The sequence below is a fragment of the Silene latifolia genome, chromosome Y (genome assembly GCF_048544455.1).
Source record: "Silene latifolia isolate original U9 population chromosome Y, ASM4854445v1, whole genome shotgun sequence".
Taxonomy (NCBI): domain Eukaryota; kingdom Viridiplantae; phylum Streptophyta; class Magnoliopsida; order Caryophyllales; family Caryophyllaceae; genus Silene; species Silene latifolia.
Genome location: NC_133538.1, coordinates 129288469 through 129309994, shown reverse-complemented (window position 1 = coordinate 129309994; position 21526 = coordinate 129288469). Strand labels below are relative to the sequence as shown.

General features: G+C 34.6%; 1 protein-coding gene across 1 annotated transcript; it reads right to left on the bottom strand.

Moving 5' to 3' along the window:
- Positions 1 to 13241: 13241 nt before the first annotated feature.
- On the bottom strand, positions 13242 to 14475 carry LOC141628901 (protein FAR1-RELATED SEQUENCE 5-like). Its single transcript, XM_074441988.1, has 2 exons — positions 14001 to 14475; positions 13242 to 13909 (listed from the first exon to the last, which is right to left on the bottom strand). Exons 1-2 carry the CDS (start codon positions 14473 to 14475, stop codon positions 13242 to 13244), a joined length of 1143 nt encoding a protein of 380 aa, XP_074298089.1.
- Between the last annotated feature and the right edge of the window lie 7051 nt (positions 14476 to 21526).

Here is a 21526-nt window from a genome sequence, read left to right as displayed (position 1 = left end):
TGAGTTATGACTGTCTCAAAGCGTGCGATGGTCTCGTCCAAGAGCCAGCGAACATTAAAAGGGTGAAGTAAAAATCATTCCTTTTCTGACAGTGTATTCCTTAATGCTCTCGATTGTGCACTGTCCAAAATTTATGATTCTTCAAAGCTATATTTTGCTTGTTGGATAGAGTAGTTAAACTTCTCGTGAATGTAAGGGTACGAGTAAGGTTAGGGTAAATGTGGTTGATGTGCATAATTGTACCATTTGGCTGAAAACATACATACGTTGTTTCCTAATGACGTATAATAAAACCGTGTTTAAATCAATTAAATTGTGATTTGAGTTTCTTCCATGGATTTTTGGATGTGCTGTTTTATAGAGTAGTTATTTTAAGACATTTTGTTTTCATGAAATAAGATTCTATGTGTATGAAATAAGGTTCTATGTGCATGAAATAAGGTTCTGTGTGCATGAAATAAGTGTTAAATGGGCATGAAATAAAATTATATGTGCATGAAATAAGGTTCTATATGCATGAAATATGGTTCTATGTGCATTAAAAAGTTCTTCAGATGCATCAGTTGGTTATATTATGATACTAATTATTGTTAGTTAAGGACGCTAATTTTATATGGGCATGAAATAAGGTTATATGTGTATAAAATAAGCTTCTATGTGCATGAAATAAGGTTCTATGTGTATTAAAAAGTTCTTCAGTTGCATCATTTGGTTATATTATGATACTAATTACTAATTATCAAGGACGTTAATTTTATATGGGCTTGAAATAAGATTATATGTGCATGATATACGGTCCTATGTGCATGAAATAAGGTTCTATGTGCATGAAAAAAAGTTCTGTGTACATGAAATAAGGGAAATGATTGTGGAGGAGATTTAATGTATTTACCGTTATTTTTATGTAACTATAAGGCATTTTAGTTTATCTATTACTTATCTTACTAATATGTCAGAAACATTTCAGTATACTTATGTCAGTTATTTAGGAGGCCATAATCATATGATATGCTCGTTATTTAATACTCGTATTTGTTTAACGTATTTTAAAGGCTATTAGCTCAATGGTAGAGCAATGTGCAAATTTTGCACAAAGGTATGGGTTCGAGTCCCATATAGCCTATTAGATGCATGAAAAGCAACCTATGTGCATTAAACAACCCTGTACATGCATGAAATAAGTGTCCAATTTCCTCATCTTTTTTGTCTTTAGGTCCGTGATAAGAACTGGAAATAGGATTATCAATTACACTATTTCATTCTAAGAATAAAAGGAAGATTTTGTATTTCATAGCCAATATGGGAGTCGAACCCACATCTTGTGCATTGCACAATGCTCTCCCATTTGAGCTAATTGGCTTTCAAAATAAGTAACACGCCGAAGAAAGAAGAGCTTAAGCTTGAGTTAGAGGACTATTTCATCGCATGTATTTTACTCGAAAAGCAAATAGCTCATAGCTACTACCAAGGAAACGGAGACAGCAAAATATTTTGGATTCTTATTTTACATATGAAGCCGGCAGGAAAGCCAAAATATTGCCTTCAGACTCCAAATAATAGTGATAGTTATAGTTATATGGGGATTCCGTAAATTTGTAATAAATCCAGAATCTATATACCATAAACTCATAGTCATTGAGTACCCTTCCTCTTTTTCTGCAATCGTTGTAACTTCGCCATTTCGGTGAAATCGGTAGGATAAACCAGAGAAGACCATGGTAACACTACTCCACCGGTTGCAGAGAGCGGATTCCCACTCAAAAGTGAAGAGATGACAATGCTGACAAACTTGCAAGGGACCTGAAGCGACTGACAGTAAGAAAAATGAAGTTCGGCCAACAAGACCGCATAAGCGAGAAGAAAATGTCTCGAGCCGCCTCGGGATGGAGTCGGCGAGAATCTAATGGCTTCGTATCCACTTGCACGCGGCCAACCAAACATGAAGGCCATGTTGTATATGGTTGCCCATAGATTCATCCCCAGCATTATATCCTAAGCACTTGTCTTTGGGTATCCGAGAAGGTGACGGAAGAAAGTTCCAAAGAATAATACCTTCTTTGTTATTGAATCTATATATATATATATATATATATATATATATATATATATATATATATATATATATATATATATATATATATATATATATATATATATATAAACACGCATTTTCGATTTCATGAAAAGCATCAAACTCAGAGCCTCCAGTTCAACACTAGAATCACTCTAACCTATTCTATTCCATTCCATTCCAACACCTCCAACCAAACAAACAGTGAAAGTATAAAAGTTGAGCTTTGAATTCAAAGGTAGGGAATTATTTCTAAATTGAAACTATTCAAAGCTAAAATAGTGATAGAAAAGAAGCAAGGTAGAATGCACATGTAATAATCAAAGAGTTTGGGATTTAAGTACCTCTCCTCAGCAGCTCGAATGGCATCCATTGAGTTCTGCTGCGCAGTTTGTCTATACTGAGTAACTTGTTCCAGAGAAGGAGTCGTCTGGTGCTTCTCTTGGTGATGTTCTTCTCGCGTCTGTGTGCAGTCACCTTGCTGTGTGCCAGCATCGTGTTGCTTCGATTGGGCATACCTATTTCATTACACATTTCCACACACATAGAGTCAGAGTCAGAGCACTACCATGATCATCTATTGGAGTATTGTCCTCTATATAAACATACTCCAAGGGGATTGACTAGCTAGTTTATCAACAACATTTTATTCATTTGCTTTTTTAATTCGTTATCAGGTAATTTATCTAAAAATAATGATTGAGACGGAGAGATTATAATAAAGCTATAAGAGGTAGGTTGTAAATGAGGCACTACCTTTGTTCTGCAATAAGATGAGCGGCCTGATCAGACGGAATTTGATACTTGTGTTCTTCCATACCAGCCCTACTCTTCCTTTGCCCCTCTTCCTCCTCAAACCCTCCCATTTTACCCGCAACCCGATTAACCCGTTTATCAGGTTTAGATATAACCGTTTTAAAGAAGACCGATTGAATAGTATAAAACCAGAAAAGCCCTCAAATAGTCGTTGCCTATTTGAACACCACCATTCATCACCAATCAGCGGCATCAACAACCACGAGCAAATTCGTTTCCTTCAATCGCTTCAACACCAACGGCCCAGCAAAGCAGCTTCTCACCATCCCTTCATCTCCTCCCTCTCCATTCACACCTGCCCCACGACTCAACCGAGCCCATAAAACTCCATCAACCCCAGACTCGAGTCATAACAGCATCGAAACTTAACACCAGCTTCAATTTCAGCTCAAAACCCGACTCCATAAGGACCATAACCTGTCCTGCTCCTCCAATCAGCCGGACATCAATTCAACCACCAATTCACTCGATCCCATTAAATGTCGAGTCACCAATTCAGCCACCATAATTTCATTCCTAATTCACGAAACCCTAATTTCACAGAAATAATAATCAATTTTGAAACTTTACCTCGAATTAACAGGTCATTGATTGAATAATCATCGAAAAGTTAATTGTCGAAGAGTTTGTTCATCAGGTATGTCACGATCGACGGAAGTGAAAGAATATCATATTCGAAGAGCTAGAGTGATGGTGGAAGGTTTTGATAGTCGAAGAGAGAGAAAGAACGATGATAGAGAAAATAATTTTGTGAAAATGAAGCAGATCAGAAGGTTTAGGGGGGTGTTGTTGCGATGATTTGGACTTTTGGAGTATGGTTGAGTCAATCTCAGCCTTCCATAGGATTATTTAGATCGGATGGCTATAAGTGGTTCTCATGGTTCTCATTATACTAGTGGTTCTCACCGGATCTCGACCCTATATATATATATATATATATATATATATATATACATATATATATATATACATATATATATACATATATATATATATATATATATATATATATATATATATACATATATATATATATATACATATATATATATATATATATATATATATATATATATATATAGTCGGGATCCTATGAGAACCCCTAAATATTTGAGGATTGAGTAACGGATACAATATCGCGCATTAAACTAAACAATATCACGTAAAAAAAAGGTAACAAAACAGACACGCACGCCTTTTGAAATTCATAACCGCGCAACAGTTTTTTCAACTTCTCACTTTCTCTCTCTAAAAACTTAAAAAACCACTAAAATTCCCGATTATTAACGCGAATCAACAACAATTTACGGGAAAATACTAATCATTGTTCAATTCAATTGCATTTTCACTGAAAATCAGGTACAATTTCTGTCTTAATTCTCTCGAGGACTTCAATTTTAGTGAAATCATTGTTAAAATCGAGTATTTGTTAGTTTAAGTATCAAAATTATTGATAAACTTCGTTAATTTCCAATAATTTTCATATAATTGTACAACTTCGTAGTTGTTAATTGAATGTTTTTTCATTACGATTGAAATTGCATATTTTCCTCTTTAAATATGCTAAATTAGCGTTGAATATTGTGCGACTGCGAAAAATTAGGGTTCGACATTGTTCGAAATGTAAAATAAGTATTTAAATCTGTTTTTATCAATTAAGAATAGGTTTTAACATATTCAATGAAGAAATTTATGTTTAAACACTGTTCCATTGTTTATTTGTGATATTCAAAGTTCGACATTGTTTAATTGTGAAAAATTAGGGTTAAAACTGGTTAAAAACTGTTTAACATAATAAACCGTTTAATTATTCGTTTGAACACTGTTCGATTGTGAAATTGAAAGTTCGAAATTGTGAATTCGTCAAAAAAACGGTTGCAAATTGTTTGAATCGCGAAAATTAGGGTTAAACGTTTGGTTAAATGTGAACGAGTACAATTTCATAACACTGAATTGAATTTGTTTGACAATGAGGTCCATGAATTGAGAGTTTCGCTCATTGATACAATGAATAACGTTGATATATGTGTTGGCAATGAGGAAGACAAACTTGTAATCTTGTTACTTGTATGATCTGATATTGAATCTGAATATTAGTGGTACTGAATCTTCATGAATTTTGTGTAGTTCTATTATTGATAGTGTTTACAAAAATACAAAACTGTATACTCCTTTTAAAATACTTATTACCAGTGACATACAATAGTGATGTTGTTTTGAATAAGGTGTGAAATTATGTCTAATGAAGTGTGATATTGATTCAAATGAGAATGGACTTGACAACTTCAAAACAACCTGAAAAAACATACACGAGAAAGAGGAGATCAAAAAATGATGAGGTTGAACAACCAAGCAAGAGGTCAAAAATGGTAATGAAAATAAAAGTAAAGCTGACGAAATGGTGTTACAGGATGAAATTGAAGAGCATCCTGCCGTCAACAAAAAAAAGGGCCAACCATCAAAAAAGAAATCAAAGACTGATAGAAACAAAGATGCCGAATTGGTGGTACAGGATGCAGAGGTAGAGCGGCCCTGAGATCAAAAAGAAGAAGGTGCAACCGTTTCAAACTAAATGTAGGCCACTGAAATTGGTTGAGTTGATTGCCAACTTAAATGAAGAACAAAGGAAGGTCATTTCGATGTTGGCTTTGGTGGATTGTTAGAGTTGAAACTAACAAAAATTCCACATGGAATTACTCAAAATGCTTCTTTGAAGGCATTTGATCACACAAGCAACATGTTCAAAACAAAGAAATTTGATTTTCTGTTGACGAAAGACGATGTGCATGACATATTTCAACTTCCTCGACAAGGTCGGAAAGTGGACGTCGCTCACATGGGAAACACCACTCTGCTGTGATGTAGACACAAAGTGAAAAATGCATGGAGGGCAAAGTTTGGATTGGAGAGTACTTGACTCAATTATGGTCAAAGATGTGCATGAAAGACTGATGGAATGTAATGATGTTTGGGATGAATTTAAAAGAATGTTTGTAATTTACTGATGTTTATTTTCCTAGCACCGTCTTCAAATAAATCGCTGGACTTGAAACTAGTAAAGGTTGTTGAGCATGTGACAAGGATAAGCCAATTTGATTGGTGTGAATACGTATTTGAGGAAATGGTTAGAAGTGTTAGGGTGTTCAAAGAAGGGGGAAAGTCAACTGTTAGTGGATGCGTAATAGTTATTATGCTAGCATATATGCATAGGTTTGATTTCAAGGGTGATGTTTTGGAACACACTTTACCACTCATCCAACATTGGGACGATAAAAAATTGTCAAAGAAAGTGGATGATGAGAAAAAAAACAGGATCTTTGGGAATGCTCCAATATCAAAGATTCAAAGACCCCATCCGTCACAACAACAAGAAGTCCCTAAAAAGACACCATATTCTTCAGCAGCTCGAGAGATATTACTGACTCGAAGTCGATCATGAAGTCAAGAAGTGGAAACAAAAGAGGGGTATATGATGGTGAAGTTGCCTAGTGGTGTTGAAACCGATGAACAAATCAGAGCAAGGGCAATGGATGTAAGCACTAATGACTGATAATTATTTTAGCTATGATATTAAAATATTATTGTGATATTGTTTTTGAACTAGTGTGATATTGTTTTGAGTCTCTTTGTGATATTATTATGATATTGATATTGAATAAAAGCATTTGCTCTGATAATTATTTTAGATATGATATTGTTTGATATATTGTATGATATTGTGATATTCTTAATTGATAATTGTGATATTGTTTAGAAAAGCAAATGATATTGAATAACAGATTGTTGTGATATTGATTTATAAATTGTTATGATATTGTTTTTGCACTAGTGTGATATTATTTGTAATAGGTCATGATATTGTTATGAAAGTTGATATTAAATAACCTTATTATTGTGTCATTTCTTCTTATTATCAAAGAGTGTATTTTAGTGTTTAATATATTTATTTTGTAATTTGGCAGCGTGCTCATGAAATTTATCTACGTATGAAGAGGGACAATGAATTGTTCATAGGTAGGTATGTACGTAACATGAGAAAACTGATCACTATGAAAGCAAAGAGTTCAATGGGTGAAGCAACTACATCTACACAATCTGGTGCGAAGGTAGATGGTGCGGAAGATGTTGATCCTAAAGAACATCTTCTGCTTTGAAGAAGAAATTGGGAATCCTGAAAAGAGTACAACATAGACTCAAACGCTGCCTTTCATGAAAGATGTTGGGTATCATAACTTGGTGGACATGTTGATAGCGAGGTCATATGAAATGAAGAAAGAAAAAGAAGGGATGCCAAAGATTTGATGTTTGGTGAAATGTTGAAAGTGCGGTACAAGGAATTGAACACAAAATACGGTGGATGTACGAGATAAAGATCTACTGAATGCGTGATGATGACTTGGAATGTGATGACAAACAACGGGATGATGATATTAATGATGTTACTAACTTGGACGATGGTGATGATGAAGACGAAGATGATGGACTGGATAATGACATGAATTCAAAATTGAATGATGTTATATCCAGATGATTGGTGTAGGAGTAGGAAGTCCCGTTGAAGAGTTGAATCGTGATACACTAAATGAAGAAGACGGTGAAAAACAGTGTGGAAAAATAAATGAGGAGACAGATGTGTTGACACAGCTTGATGAAGGTGTAATCAATGTTGGTTTAGGAGGGACCAAGACTGTTGAGAAGGTTCAGGAAATGAATGAGGAGGCCGTAAAAAGGGATGGGAAGACAGCAAATGTTGAGGACGTAACAAATGTTAAGGAGGGATTTGGAAAAGATGTTGAGGACCTGAATAATAAGAACGTGGAGTCTGGAAAAGAGGCTGGGGAGAAAAATGATGATAAAAGTGTGGGGTCTCATAAGAAGGAGGTTCTTCCAAATGTTCAGTTGGAAACAGAGAGAACGTGGAGCATCAATGACTATTTGTTGCACGCAGATAGCATGAACAAAATACCTGAATCGGCAGATATGGTACCTCATAATTTGGGGTGTACTATGGACTGTGGTTTACCAGACAGGGATGCTGCACTTGTCTCAGATTTCATGTTCAGACAGGACCAATTATTTGAGACTGTCTTGAAGCGTCGGAAGGAAGTAATGGATTATTGCTTCCTTACAGATCATGCGATTAAGAAGACGTAAGTTTATTTTTTGAATATAAGAAATTAATTAATCTATTACATAAAAATAATTTAAAAACTAATATGCTAATTTTTTTGGAAAATGGTACAGGGAGATTGTCTGTGACTTTGGTATTTACCATAACATACCAAAGAGCGATATTGAGTCTTTGTTGCCTGACACTAAAATAGAAGCAGTGGTTATTGAGGCATGGGCAATATTGCTCAATGAGTTTGAAATGGCGCCAAAAGACAGCAACAGACCCACAAGGATTTTCTATGGCCTTGCCCACTCGGTATGGGAAACATAAACCTCATGTGTTCCTTGTGTTTTAAATTACGTGGAAAAATCACAACACGACTAATCAATTCTGTTATAAACAAACAGGGTGGTATGGAGAAAATCTTATTGGTAGATGAAGAAAATGTTGATGAACCGACAAGACCAAGGAAGACTTATGGAGGACATGGGATACGTGGTCAAATCAATATAAATGACCACCGAATTTAAATTCGAGATATGGTAAGAATTTAAAAGTACTTTTAGTTCGAAATCTTGTTAAGTTAATTATCTAATACTTGTTAAGTTAATTATCCGATATTGTCGAAGTAAGTATTGAAATTGTTTCTTAAATCAGGTAGCTATTTTAGTTGTGATATTGTATTATATATTCTGTGATATTGTTACTCAAGACTTGTGATATTGTATGCTATGGTCTCAGTGAATGACGGTGTTATTTTCTATAAAATATTTCTATAGGTGTTCATACCTTTGCTATATCAAGACCACTACATTTGCGTCTATATTGACAAAAAAAGGAAAAAATGTTCTACTTGGACAACCGAGATTATGATCATTTTGAGGACGAGGAGCATGTACACCTTGCTCATTTAACTGTAAGTACTATATTTAAAAATAAGAACTAAGGATATAATGCTTTTGTTAGCTAAAGAATGAAATTTGATAGGTATTTTTATAAACATAAGCAGGAGTCATTTACGGGCACTACCTCAACAAAAAGGTTATGCAAGTGGGGCGAAAGTACGGGACTATGTGCTGACAAATGTCGCCTTTGATTGGCAAACAAAAGAGTTGAACCTGGATTGTGGATTATTCATGATGTTCCACATGATGTTTTTGTGGGTGAAGATTTTAAATGTGAACCGAACGATGAAAAGAAGAGGCGGTTGTACGGGGCGAGATTGCAGCAACGCTTGTGTTGAGCGATTTAAATAAATGTAGGAGTCGAGGTCCGAGGAAGGTTACAAACCTTAATGCAATCAAAGGGACACTGTTGCCTAAATTAGTAGCAAAGAGGAAAGCGGGAAGCAAAAGAAAGAGAGGGAAAGATGGGAAAAAGAATGTTCAAACTCCTGTACAAAAAAAAAAGGTTATTTTCTTCAACACTGACTTATTTTAATTATATATAAGCATTATATATTCAAATAACAAAAATAAATATTTTTGTAGGTGTGGTAGAAGATGGTTCTGCCAGTGTGTGGTGGGAAGCGGTAGGAGGGGGAAATCGGATGGCCTTGGGAGCACATACAATCGTGGTGTGGCGATTCTAACGTGGAGGTCGTCTCAAGGTTTATGAAGGCTAACAAATCACTGTGTGCAAAGATGTTGACCATGAGGAAACAAGTGCTTGACTACTGCCTATTGGACGACCACGATTTCCCATTAGAGTATGTTTTTAAGCGTGATCTTGTTTCTTGAAGAGTGTGATATTGTTTTCAGAGTAGTGTGATATTGTTTGCACTATTTAAATTTGATGGTACTTTTATTTTATCATAACTGCTGTTTTTGTGATACTGTTTCTTAAGGGATGTGATATTGTTTTTAGAGAAGTGTGATATTGTGTGCACTATTTTAATTTGGTTTGTGTTAATGTTTGGAGCAGTGAGGTGGTTGCCAAATTCGGTAATGATCAATATCTTGTCAGAAACGATATATTGTCGTTGCTTCCAAATGAGCATGTCAAGAGCAATGTGATTGAATGTTGGTCCCTCATTCTGAACCATATTGAGCACACAGAAAAATGTGAAACAAGTGTGATGTTTTTTGGGATTCGACACATGGTAAGCTGTCCATTTAGTTTGTTTAAATATAATCACTCTTTAAAACAAAAATAGGACTTGTAACATATATATTCAAAACAGGAAATTAAAACCGAAGGAGCTGGAGACAGGGAATTGATTAAAGAAAAGATGTTTGAAGAATGGGACGAATTCATTAGAAGAAACACAGTTCCACTGTAACACATGCAAGCGATCTGGTTTTTATTCCAATGGTATGGAAAGAGCATTATTTACGTGTTTGTATAAATTTCAAAACCGAGACAGTGGAAGTGCTGGACAACACAGAGTACCCCGACTGGGAGCAAACACAAATACACAAAGTTGCAGATTTGGTGGTATGATTAATTGATAGTTCTTTAAAGTATTCTTTGTATAGTAACATTGAAATAATGGATTTTCTGTGTTTGTGAAATTATTACTAATGGTGAACCGTAATATTGTAGGCGGAGCACATGAGTGACTACTTAGCAAAGAAGAAAGTGGAAAGAGCAGATGATATAATAACGTTTGATGTTGTCAACATCAACTTCCCTTGGCAAAAGACAGAGATGAACAATACTGAGTCTGGGAACTTCTTAATGATGCACATGATTCGATATGAGGGTGTAATGTTTGAAGCCGACGAACCAAAAAGTGTATATGCGATACTCACGGCTAGAAATGGCAGCACCATTGCTTTTAGCTGACATAAATGAGAACAGAACACCTTTGATCGAAAAAGTAAAAGAATTTTCAGATGGGAAGGATGAAATATGGAAGACATTGAAGCAACAGAGGAAGAACAACGAAAAGGCGAAAGGGAAGCAGAAAGAGGAAGTACCAATGGCAGAAGTTCAAACAAAAGAGAATGCTGATGTTGTTGTGGAGGAGGCAAATAAAGAAGATGTTCGGAAACAAACAAAGGAGGATTGTACTAAGAAACCGATTATTAACACAGAATTGCCAATTCTTCGGCAATCTCCTAGGAAAAGGAAAAAACAATTTACAGTTGTATATACAAAAAGATAGATAGTAATTATGACAAAGGTGTCCAGAAATAATAAATGACCGTTGGTATGGATATGCTTTACGAGAGAGCCGATTCCGGAAAAGATCTTTGAAGATCGTAGGAACGAGCCCGCAATAACATACAAACGTGGTAGGATTAAGACCGTTGCAAATCCGAAGAACCGCGGGAGAGGAAGAGGAAGGAATTAGGACTACTATATTTGTTAGAACGAAGTTGTAATTAAAGTAAAGGCTATGTAATGGTAGTACAAAACTGATGCTAATTAAACTAAAAACGAATTTAATGGTAACTTTTTATAATGGTAAAGTATTGATGCTTATTTTGGATGTCATCTAACTGATGCTAAAGTGTGATATTATTTCACGTTTGGTGTGATATTGTGTAATAGTTGCTGTGATATTACTTCTCAATATCACACAGGGCTAAAACAATACCACACTGTTTACTTTTAAATATCACTATGGATATGGATTGTTAAATCTCACGTTGATATTGTTTTTAGAATGTTGTGATATTGTTGTGTACACAGGTTGATATTGCTTCTCAAAGATCGCATACGTATATGTTAAACAATATCACTTGAATGTATAAACAATATCACAATATGAATATGTTAGTTTAAGTCTTACGTTGATATTGTTTTCACTATGTTGTGATATTGTTGTGTACACAAGTTGATATTGTGTTAGAAAACTGCCATATTATGAACTGCCATATTTTGACAACACACAAAACACAAGATGTGAAAATCTTAAAGCAAAAGGCATATATAGTACTCCTGATGTAGTGATACTGTTTAGAGTAAGATGTGAAATATATAAATGTAAGGTGTGATATTGTTTCTCAGTATCACAAAATACAAAAACAAGACAACTGAGACAAATAAAATAATCAAATACTATCCGAAATACAGTACTTTCTATTAAAAATAAAGTATAATCTATACTTTAATGAATGTTGTAGGCTATATTAATATACTAGTCATATAGAATGTCGTCTATTTGCTTCGCTATAATTAATGAGCGCCATCAACAAAAACTCCTTCGACCGATCAACCATCATCACATCATCCTCATCTGAACTACCCCGAAAACACAAAAAAAAGGTGAAACAGTGATATTATTTTATATAAGGAGTGATATTATTTCAAATGAAGTGTGATATTGTTTCTATCTCGGAAACGAACAATTACAAACAATATCACATTCTTACCCTCAAGCGGTGATCTCGTACTACAAAAGTGTGATATTATTTCTAACGGATGTGGTATTGTTTCTTAAATTACCAGGAAAATATAAAAGAAAGTTAAGACAGATGTGTTGACACATTCTGTTATCCTCAAATAATATCACATTACTCGTATCGTCAAATAGTGATATTGTTTAGCATAAGATGTGATATTATTTTAAATAACATATGGTATTGTTTCGACTCGTGACCATACAAAGATAGATAAAAAGTTTCATACATAGACTGTTCATGGTGAACATACCTTATTGTCGGCATCGGTACAAAAGCATTAGGACGATTACGTTTATCATGGTGAGCCATTTGTTTACAATTACGACAAAGCCTTTTAGGCTTCTCCGCTTTAGCTATGCATTGTTGCTTTTTGGAGATCATTCTCTTCCCGCTACCCTTGTTCTTTGCCTGACGAGGTGGTAAAATCCTCACCTCGGTTGAGGAACTGCACCCGAGAAGCATCTCCAACTCCCCGCTCTTTGGTCATTGACTCGATTGCGGATTGAGTTTCACCTGAATTGTTTAAGGGTGTCAACAAGATCGATGATCTCCTTCGTAGGCACATTCTTGAGCACACTGATGGTCGCGTAGAACTCCGACCATAACTTGCACATTTCCATCTTTCGTAAATCAGTGGCATCAAAATCCTCAATTAACTCACCATGTAGACCATAAAGAAGGATCTTATGTGCATTCTTGGTCCACCGCATAAGAATGTATTTATCGGGCAAAGTGTGGACTTGTTTTCCGAGTAAACCCGGATAATGTGTCTACAAATAATACCCTTCCTGTTGAACAACTTGCAAGAACATTCAGCGTCATTCGTTAGAGAATTGTAGACGACTTGGTAGGTCTTCCGTGTTTTGGCATCAAAGAATACCAATTAATTCTACACCGTTTGCAGGTGGTGTGAAGCCACCAACACTAAGGGAACAAATAGAAGCGAAGCTTCTACTTGAAAATCGAGAAAGCGATTTGTATAAACCTTGGAAGCATGAGCTTCCAACTTAAGAGAAGTCGCTAATTGTGGAAGAGTACAATCATCGTCTCTATCAAGTTGTTTTTGAGTATGGCGTTGTACATCAATGGCACTTTGAAACCGCATCAAGAATTCAACAAGTGTACCATGTGCATTTTCAAAACGCTTGAAAAAATTATTCTGACTCTCAGAACGTTGAGTTGTTCGTAATAGACAACCCATAGGAACATCACGAAAATAAGCTGGGATCCATTTCCTCCTTTTTCTAAACATGGTTGACAACCAGGAATTACCATCAAGATTATGCTCATTGACCAACTGACACCACTTTTCTTCAAATTCAAGAGGTTCTAACTCAGCATTCAAACGGCTGACAAAATCAGTCTCTCTCGAAATTGCAGGCCCAACCTTATCAGTAACCTTTTGCATGATATGCCACATGCAATATCTGCGCTTAGCATGTTTGAAGACAGCACGCAAACCCAGCTTTATTCCAGCACACTGATCAGTTATTATACAGTGTGGCTCTCGCTGTCCCATAGCATCAAGGAACTTTTGAAAGACCCATGTGAAAGAATCTTCATCCTCATGAAATAGCAACGCAGAAGCAAAAATGTAATGACCTTTTGTGGTGGTCTACGCCAAAGATAAAAGGAGTGAAAAGCATACAATACTTATTCGTACTGTAAGTTGGATCATAAGCGATGTAATCACCAAACAAAGCATAGTTTCTACGAGACTCTGCATCACACCAAAACGCACGAACCAAGCATTTACCAGAATCCACCTCATAAGCAAAGTAAAAACCTTCAGTGGTATCACGTTTATCCTCAAAATAGTTAACAAACAGTTGAGCATCCCGGTCTCCTATGAAACATTTGATATCCCTTCCAAAATTCTTAAAATCAACAAGTTGAGCTCCAACATTCTCATAGCCATCTACATATTCCTTGACATTTCTAAATGCCCTTGTTGGCCCTTGATTAACCCTTGAATGATCAATAATTGTCTTTTTATGGTAAAGATGGAGGTGCCTGTGTTTTTTTTGAAACTGCTGATTTCTAAGTGAACAAAGACGGTGATTATGCCCCTCACGAAACTGAAAAACAACATAACCATCCCCATTATAGCGAAACTCAATCATAGCAGTACAACCAATCCTAGTTAATTTAGTGTTCCTGATATCAAAAGGCACGGGAGTTGCTGCTCCTTTCCACTATCTAAAACAGTAGCCTTCCTCTTACGATCTCTAAAACCTTCACGGTTGCAAACTACAAATTTATACTTCACATCACCAGAAACAGACCTTTTTTGAGAAGACTTCCTAGGTTCAAAACCACATGCTTCTGCATACACATCATAAAAACTAATAGCTTCTTCCAACGTCCCAAACAACTGGCCAATATAAGGTTTAAATTCAGGTGCAACATTCCTTGTCCACAATTCACTACCACCAGGTGTGGAGTCCAAAAGTAGTTGATGCACACGAGAAGGAACAGAATGTTGTTCAACATGTGGAGTAGAACTAGATGCATTAGGTGGTTCAATCAGAAGAGTAGAAGTAAGTGAAGACTCAACAATATCATTACTATCTTTAGAGGTAATAGCAGAGACATGAAGATCATTACAGGAAGAAGAGGTTACATTACTTGTAGGATCTGGCAAGAAAAGTGAAAGGTAAGATAACAAGAAAAAGTGTAAAAGATATGGACGAAAACAAAATCACACAAGTGGCTGAACAATATCACATATCTAGGGAAACAATATCACATTGTCTGGGAAAATATCACATATGAAGATGGAAAACGATATCACAAACAATGTTGCAGGAACAATATCACACAGGTGCCTGGACAATATCACATATTCAGGAAAACAATATCACGTACTCTGGAACAAATATCACACATGAAGTTGAAAAACAATATCACAAACGTGAATATACAATGGTACATATCAACATAAACAATATCACCAGGTGTAGAAAATAATATCACATATTGAGAAAAATAAGAACGTCAATGAACAAAAAATATGTACCAAAAGTATGACGAACATGTGATTGAAAGCTGAAAGTACAAAATAAAGAAAGAATACGCAGAGATTTCAGAATACGCTGAAAGTACAAAATTAAGAAGAATAACATACCAGACATCACAATGAAGATTGAAGACGCAGAGATTTGAGCACGAAAACACGGAAATCAAACAAAAACGAGCCGAATTTTAAAGAAGCACAAAATTAAATTGAAAATAACAAATAAATAAGAACAAACAGACTAAGATAAGAACGAAGGCGAAACATAAGGGCCAAACGACAATTACGTACACGAACAAAGGAAATAATTGAAATAATATGATAATTGTGAAGAATGAGCAAAAACCTGGAAATAAAACAAAAAAACGTCAAATTTGAGGAAACACAAAATTAAATTGAAAATAACAAACAAAAGCAAGATGAAATTCAAATTATAAAAAGGAAAGAAGAACAAACAGAGTAATGTTAGGACGTATTCGAAATTTAGGGACGAAAAACGCCAATTACGTACATGAACAAACGAACTAATTGGAATAATATGATAATTGTGAAGAATGACGACGAAAAACGGAGATGACGCCTAAATTCTAGGGTTTTCGAGCTCAACAATGGAGGAAGAAGCAACAGTAGAGAGAGAAATTGAAGGGAGAAGCGACTACGAGAGAGAGAGAATTTGAAAGGAGGAATTAACGGTATTGATGTAAAACATAGTTTATATAGGCAGCTGTTAAATTACAAATTTGCCCTTCCTTGTTTCCACCCTAAATACCTATCATAGTATTAATCCTCAATCCTCAAATATATAACTAATACTCACATGATCCCATTCCTATATATATATATATATATATATATATATATATATATATATATATATATATATAATTAGGATCACATGAGTCCACCCTATCTTTTTGAGTCCGTGAGTCCATGATAAATATCACACGTTATATTAAATAATATCACAGCTTACAGTATCACACGTTATACTAAACAATATCACAGCTGGAAAAAAAAAACTTTTTCAAAAAAAAAAAAATTGAAAAAAAAATCGTGATATTATTTTGTAATACAATATCACACGTTATGCTAAACAATATCACACGTTATACTAAACAATATCACAGATTTCATGAAAAAATTGGACTCATTCTATTTTTCAGTTGAATTATTTTGAATGTTACGCCATATTCCGTACGACTTAGCAAACTCCAACCTGCAATCAAAAAACAAAACAATCTGGTAAAGATCAAGTAGCAGATACTTGTAGCTTACTTACCTTATTTGGCTAAATCATACGTTTTTATACTTACTGCCAGTTCTTGATATCGATACAAAATCTTTTGGATCAAGTAGCGAATACTTGTAGCTTACTCTACAATGTTGAATTCGATTTAGAATCCACCAAGTTCCTAGTTCCTTTTCAAAATAATTCAACCAAAAATAGAATGAGTCCAATTTATTCAAAAGATTCCAAAACACTACCAAACACCGTACTCATTCGGATATAATAAATCGAGATCGAGTTTTTGAAAAATAGAATGAGTCCAATTTTTGTTTTAAGAAGGCAATGACGGGTAGGAAACGGAATATGAACAGTTATTGTGTAAGTAAGGGATTCTTGCGTTCATGTTGCGCGGATAGGCTTATTGTTTGGTTTAAAAATTTACAAGTGATATTCTTATGTACAGCGTGTGATATATAAAGTGGACTTATGAGACTCAAAAATATAGGTGGACTCACCGGATCTTGCCTCTATATATATATATATATATATATATATATATATATATATATATATATATATATATATACATATATATAAACCAAGAACTTTTCGAGCGATATTAGAGAATCCAATTTTTTTAGAAATCATAACAAGAGTAGATTTCGAAACAAATGTAATAAAAAACGTAGATTTCTTAATATTGAAAATAAATTCTAGTAAAATTATCCTAATATAAGTAGATTAAAATTATCAAATAAATAACAGACATTTGTAATAGATCAAGTTATCATTTTTATTTTTCCCCCACTTATGATGTCATACATATTGTAGTTTGTATTCTAGCATCAAAATAAATTTAAGAAGCTGGCGGATATATAATGAATTTATTTGATTAAAGTTTTATGTTAAGATGATGTAATGTAATCTTACATAGTTACACAAAGTATAAACTACGGTTCCATCAAAATATAGTCACTAAATAATCATAGGAATGCGTATATAAATAATAAATGCCTCCGTATACATTCAAGTTATCAATGCAGATAAAACAATGCACTGATCTATACTTATAACTATTTACTTTCAATAAGTCTTGCTTCAGACGGTATGAAATAAAACGGACTAAATGTCACCATTTTTTTAATAGAATGTAACCATTTAATGACAAAATATTATAAGTAAAGTTGTTACTTTTTACCATGAAAATGATGGTGACATTTTATTAGAAAATATTAACATTTTATCGTAAAATAGCTACGTTTGGTCCGTCTTATTTCAGACGGGAAATAACTCGTCTGAAATAAGAATTTGCGATTTTTGTTTCATAAATTTACTCTCTATTAGAATGTGGATATCATTAGGCGGAAGAACGAAACCGAAAAAAACTGAAGTAGAATTTGGCAGTTTGGACAATTCAAAGCTTTTCATATGATGAATTGATGATTATTTCTAAACTCACGCATTAGCCTAGATTTCGAATATGAGTAAGTTTGAAAGAGTTTTAATAATTTAGACTACTAATTACTAAAGGCCTCAAGAGTGTACATATGCTATGATCATTAATTAATTAAATCAAAAGAACGCACATTATGTCTTAATTGAACCAAATCTCTCTTGTGCACCACGGAGTATTTACTCACCATGTATCTTTGTGTTTTAGTGTTGCTTTTACATACTAAGTAGAATTCTATTTATATTTACTTAGATTTTTATGTACGTAGGGCTAAAATTTGAGATAGATGATCAAATATTATGTAGACTTCGAAAGTTTTTAAGGTATATATATTGACCTTTTGAATTTTTAATGTATGTATATATTTAAAGAATAAAATCTTGATGTCACAAAATAGTAATGTAAGCTTGTGAAAAGTACATAATTAGGAAAAGAAAAGGAAAAAAGAGTAGAATTGGTATGTATGAGTCATGAGTGAATTATGTATGTAAAATTTGAGGGATTGAGGATTTTAGACATAGGGATATAGGTAAAGTATTTAAGTCTTGCTCTTAAATATATTGTTTTTGTTACTTTTATTGGTGTATGTGATTTTATATTTATGGTGATTGTTTGTAATTCTTTGGTAGTTTTTTTTTATATGCTTGAAACGTCCATTGTTGAATTATTATTAGATCTAAATTGGTTGCTTTAGTATTTTACAAATATTTAGTCAATAGTACAGAGTACTAATTTATTTATTTATCACAATTATGAATTTGGCTTTTATTTTCTTATGCAGATGATATTTTTCTAAGACTATTGCATGCATAAGAAGATGGCATTGATAGTCTCATTGAGCATATTGCATTGACACACGAATTAATACCCGTAATGATTTCATGTAAAGCGGGCCTTTGTAGAGTTAATTTAGATGTATAGATTATAGAAGGTCCGGATGCCAAAATACTGTGACAGAAGGCGAATTTCTCTTTCTTCTTCCTCCCTTCTTGCTCTCCCTCCCTTCTCCTTTGACCACTACTTCCTCCTCATTATACCACTTGGCCTTTGACTTCCTTCATCGTCATCAATGTTAGCTTCCTAGTGACAAAAGAAGTCACTAGCTCTATGCCCTCGGGGAAGTGGTAACCCTGCGATTTATACATTCTTCCTAGATATCCTTAAGATGTACCGATTTTCTCATGTATCCTTAAGTTTATACAGGTTTCCACAACACTCCTGACCTAAACAATGCAATAGCTTGATAACGGGATCATTTTGCTATCATTCTAAGTGTTATCTCGATTTGCTCTTACTCAACATTAACATACATGTACATAATCAATGCTACGTTTATGTTAAAATATAAGAATTTGAATACACTTACCACTAATCTATTAGCTATGCACTAATTAATTACTTCTCTTTCATGCCCTTATTTCTACATGCACTAATTAAACACCCCTGGTCTTCTCATGCTCCCAAGTTTATGAAAATTTACGAGCGTAACTTTGATGCTTTAGAGTGTAACTTTTAACTTTCAGAGATTTATGAGTGTAACTTTAATATTTTTTTTTTTTTTTTTTTTTTTTTTTTTTTTTGTAAAAGGTAAGCTTATATTAATAAGGAAAACCAATCATACAACGTTTTAATGCCCAATTGGCTAACAAAGCCACAACTTACACCAAATTGCATACTACAACTTAAAAAAGATTATCACAAAAGGACAAAACTAATCCCCCAGTAGCAAGTCCGGCAACCAAACATTCAAGACGTTGGATACAACCTTCAATCCTGGCTTGGTTTCTATTCCACCATATTGCATACATCAAAGCCAAATAGGAGGAGGCAATACTCTGTTTTTGTCCTCTGGAACCATTAAACCTGCAATTCCACCAGTCAATGAAATCATGTCCAGGTAGATGGCATCCCAGACTATTAGACAACAATTGAAGGCATCTATGACTATATACGCAACTGAAAAAAAAAGGTGTGCATGTGTTTCTTGTGCAAGCCCACATAGAAGGCAAGTTTCATTCTCTATGATACCCATTCTCTTCAGTCTGTCACGAGTTAAAAGTCTTTCCTGCATCACAAGCCAACCTATGAAACAATGCTTGGGGATACTATCCTGACCCCAAATAAACCTTGCCCATAGAACCTTCTCCTGAACTGGCCCCATCCAAGTATAACCACTGGATATGAAATAGTCATTATCATCCTGCAGCCACCAGTTCCCAACTTACCCAGGAATAAGGAGGTCCTTGATCTTACAAAGCTTCCTCCATGCCCAACTACCATTCTGCTTAGGAGCATAAATCCTCCAATCAGTCTGCTTCATAAAGATAGAATGAACCCAACGAACCCATAAATGATCCTTCTTTTGAGCTATCCACCATACATACTTGCCCAAAGCAGCCTTATTCCATCTGACAAGATCTTTCACCCCAAGACCACCATGATTTTTATCCTTACATATCTGCTCCCAGGAAACTAAGGATTACTGGAGTCATTGGCAACTCCAGACCACAAAAAATTCCTGCAAGCACTGGTAATCTGTTTAAGGACAGTATTAGGGAGAATGAAAATTCTAGCCCAATAGGAATGCAAATTAGTCAAGACAGAATTGATCAACACCAAACGTCCAGCATAACTGAAGACAGAATTGATCAACACCAAACGTCCAGCATAACTGAGTTTCCTGCATCCAAGAGATTTAATTCTGCTAATGACCTTGTCAACCAATTTGGAACACTCCAAAACAGACAGTTTCCTGGAAGCATAGGGAATTCCAAGGTAATTAAAAGGGAGGGAGCCATTTTTCATACCATTAACTTTCGTAATCTCAGATAATATCCCCACACTCACTCCATTACTATAGATACTAGATTTTTCTTTATTCATCTTGAGACCAAAAGCCCTTGAGAATGATTCAAAGGCCCTGAGCATACTAATAATAGAATCCCTGTCACCCTTACAGAACAAAAGTAGGTCATCAGCAAAAGCTAAGTGGGTCAGCTGAATCCAATTGGGAGCCCCGTGGGCTATCCAACTAGTATCTATAGTAATGGAGGGAGCCCCGTGGATTATCTGTACAAATATACTCTTAAATTGATAAAAAAAAAAGTCCATTGATGGACAAAAATTAAAGTTACACTCGTACAATATTAAAATTACTTTTGAAAGAAGCAATTTGTGATTAGTAGAAATTCTGAAGGGACAGCCGATTCATACATAATGGAAATATGTACTATCCTTTTCCTTTTGGGTAATTCAGATATTTGCTGGAATTAAAGTCAACCAAATGCTTTGTCAAATTCACCTGAATTCTGCAAGGAACTTAATTCTAGAATTGGGATTTCTAAGATTTAATTCCGTATCAAGCAAACAACCTCTAACAAATACGGAATAGAAAAATTGGAGGTCGTCCACAATAAAATTGCGCATACTATGACTTTACATCTAAGAGAACCACTTAATTATCACTGAACTCATGCA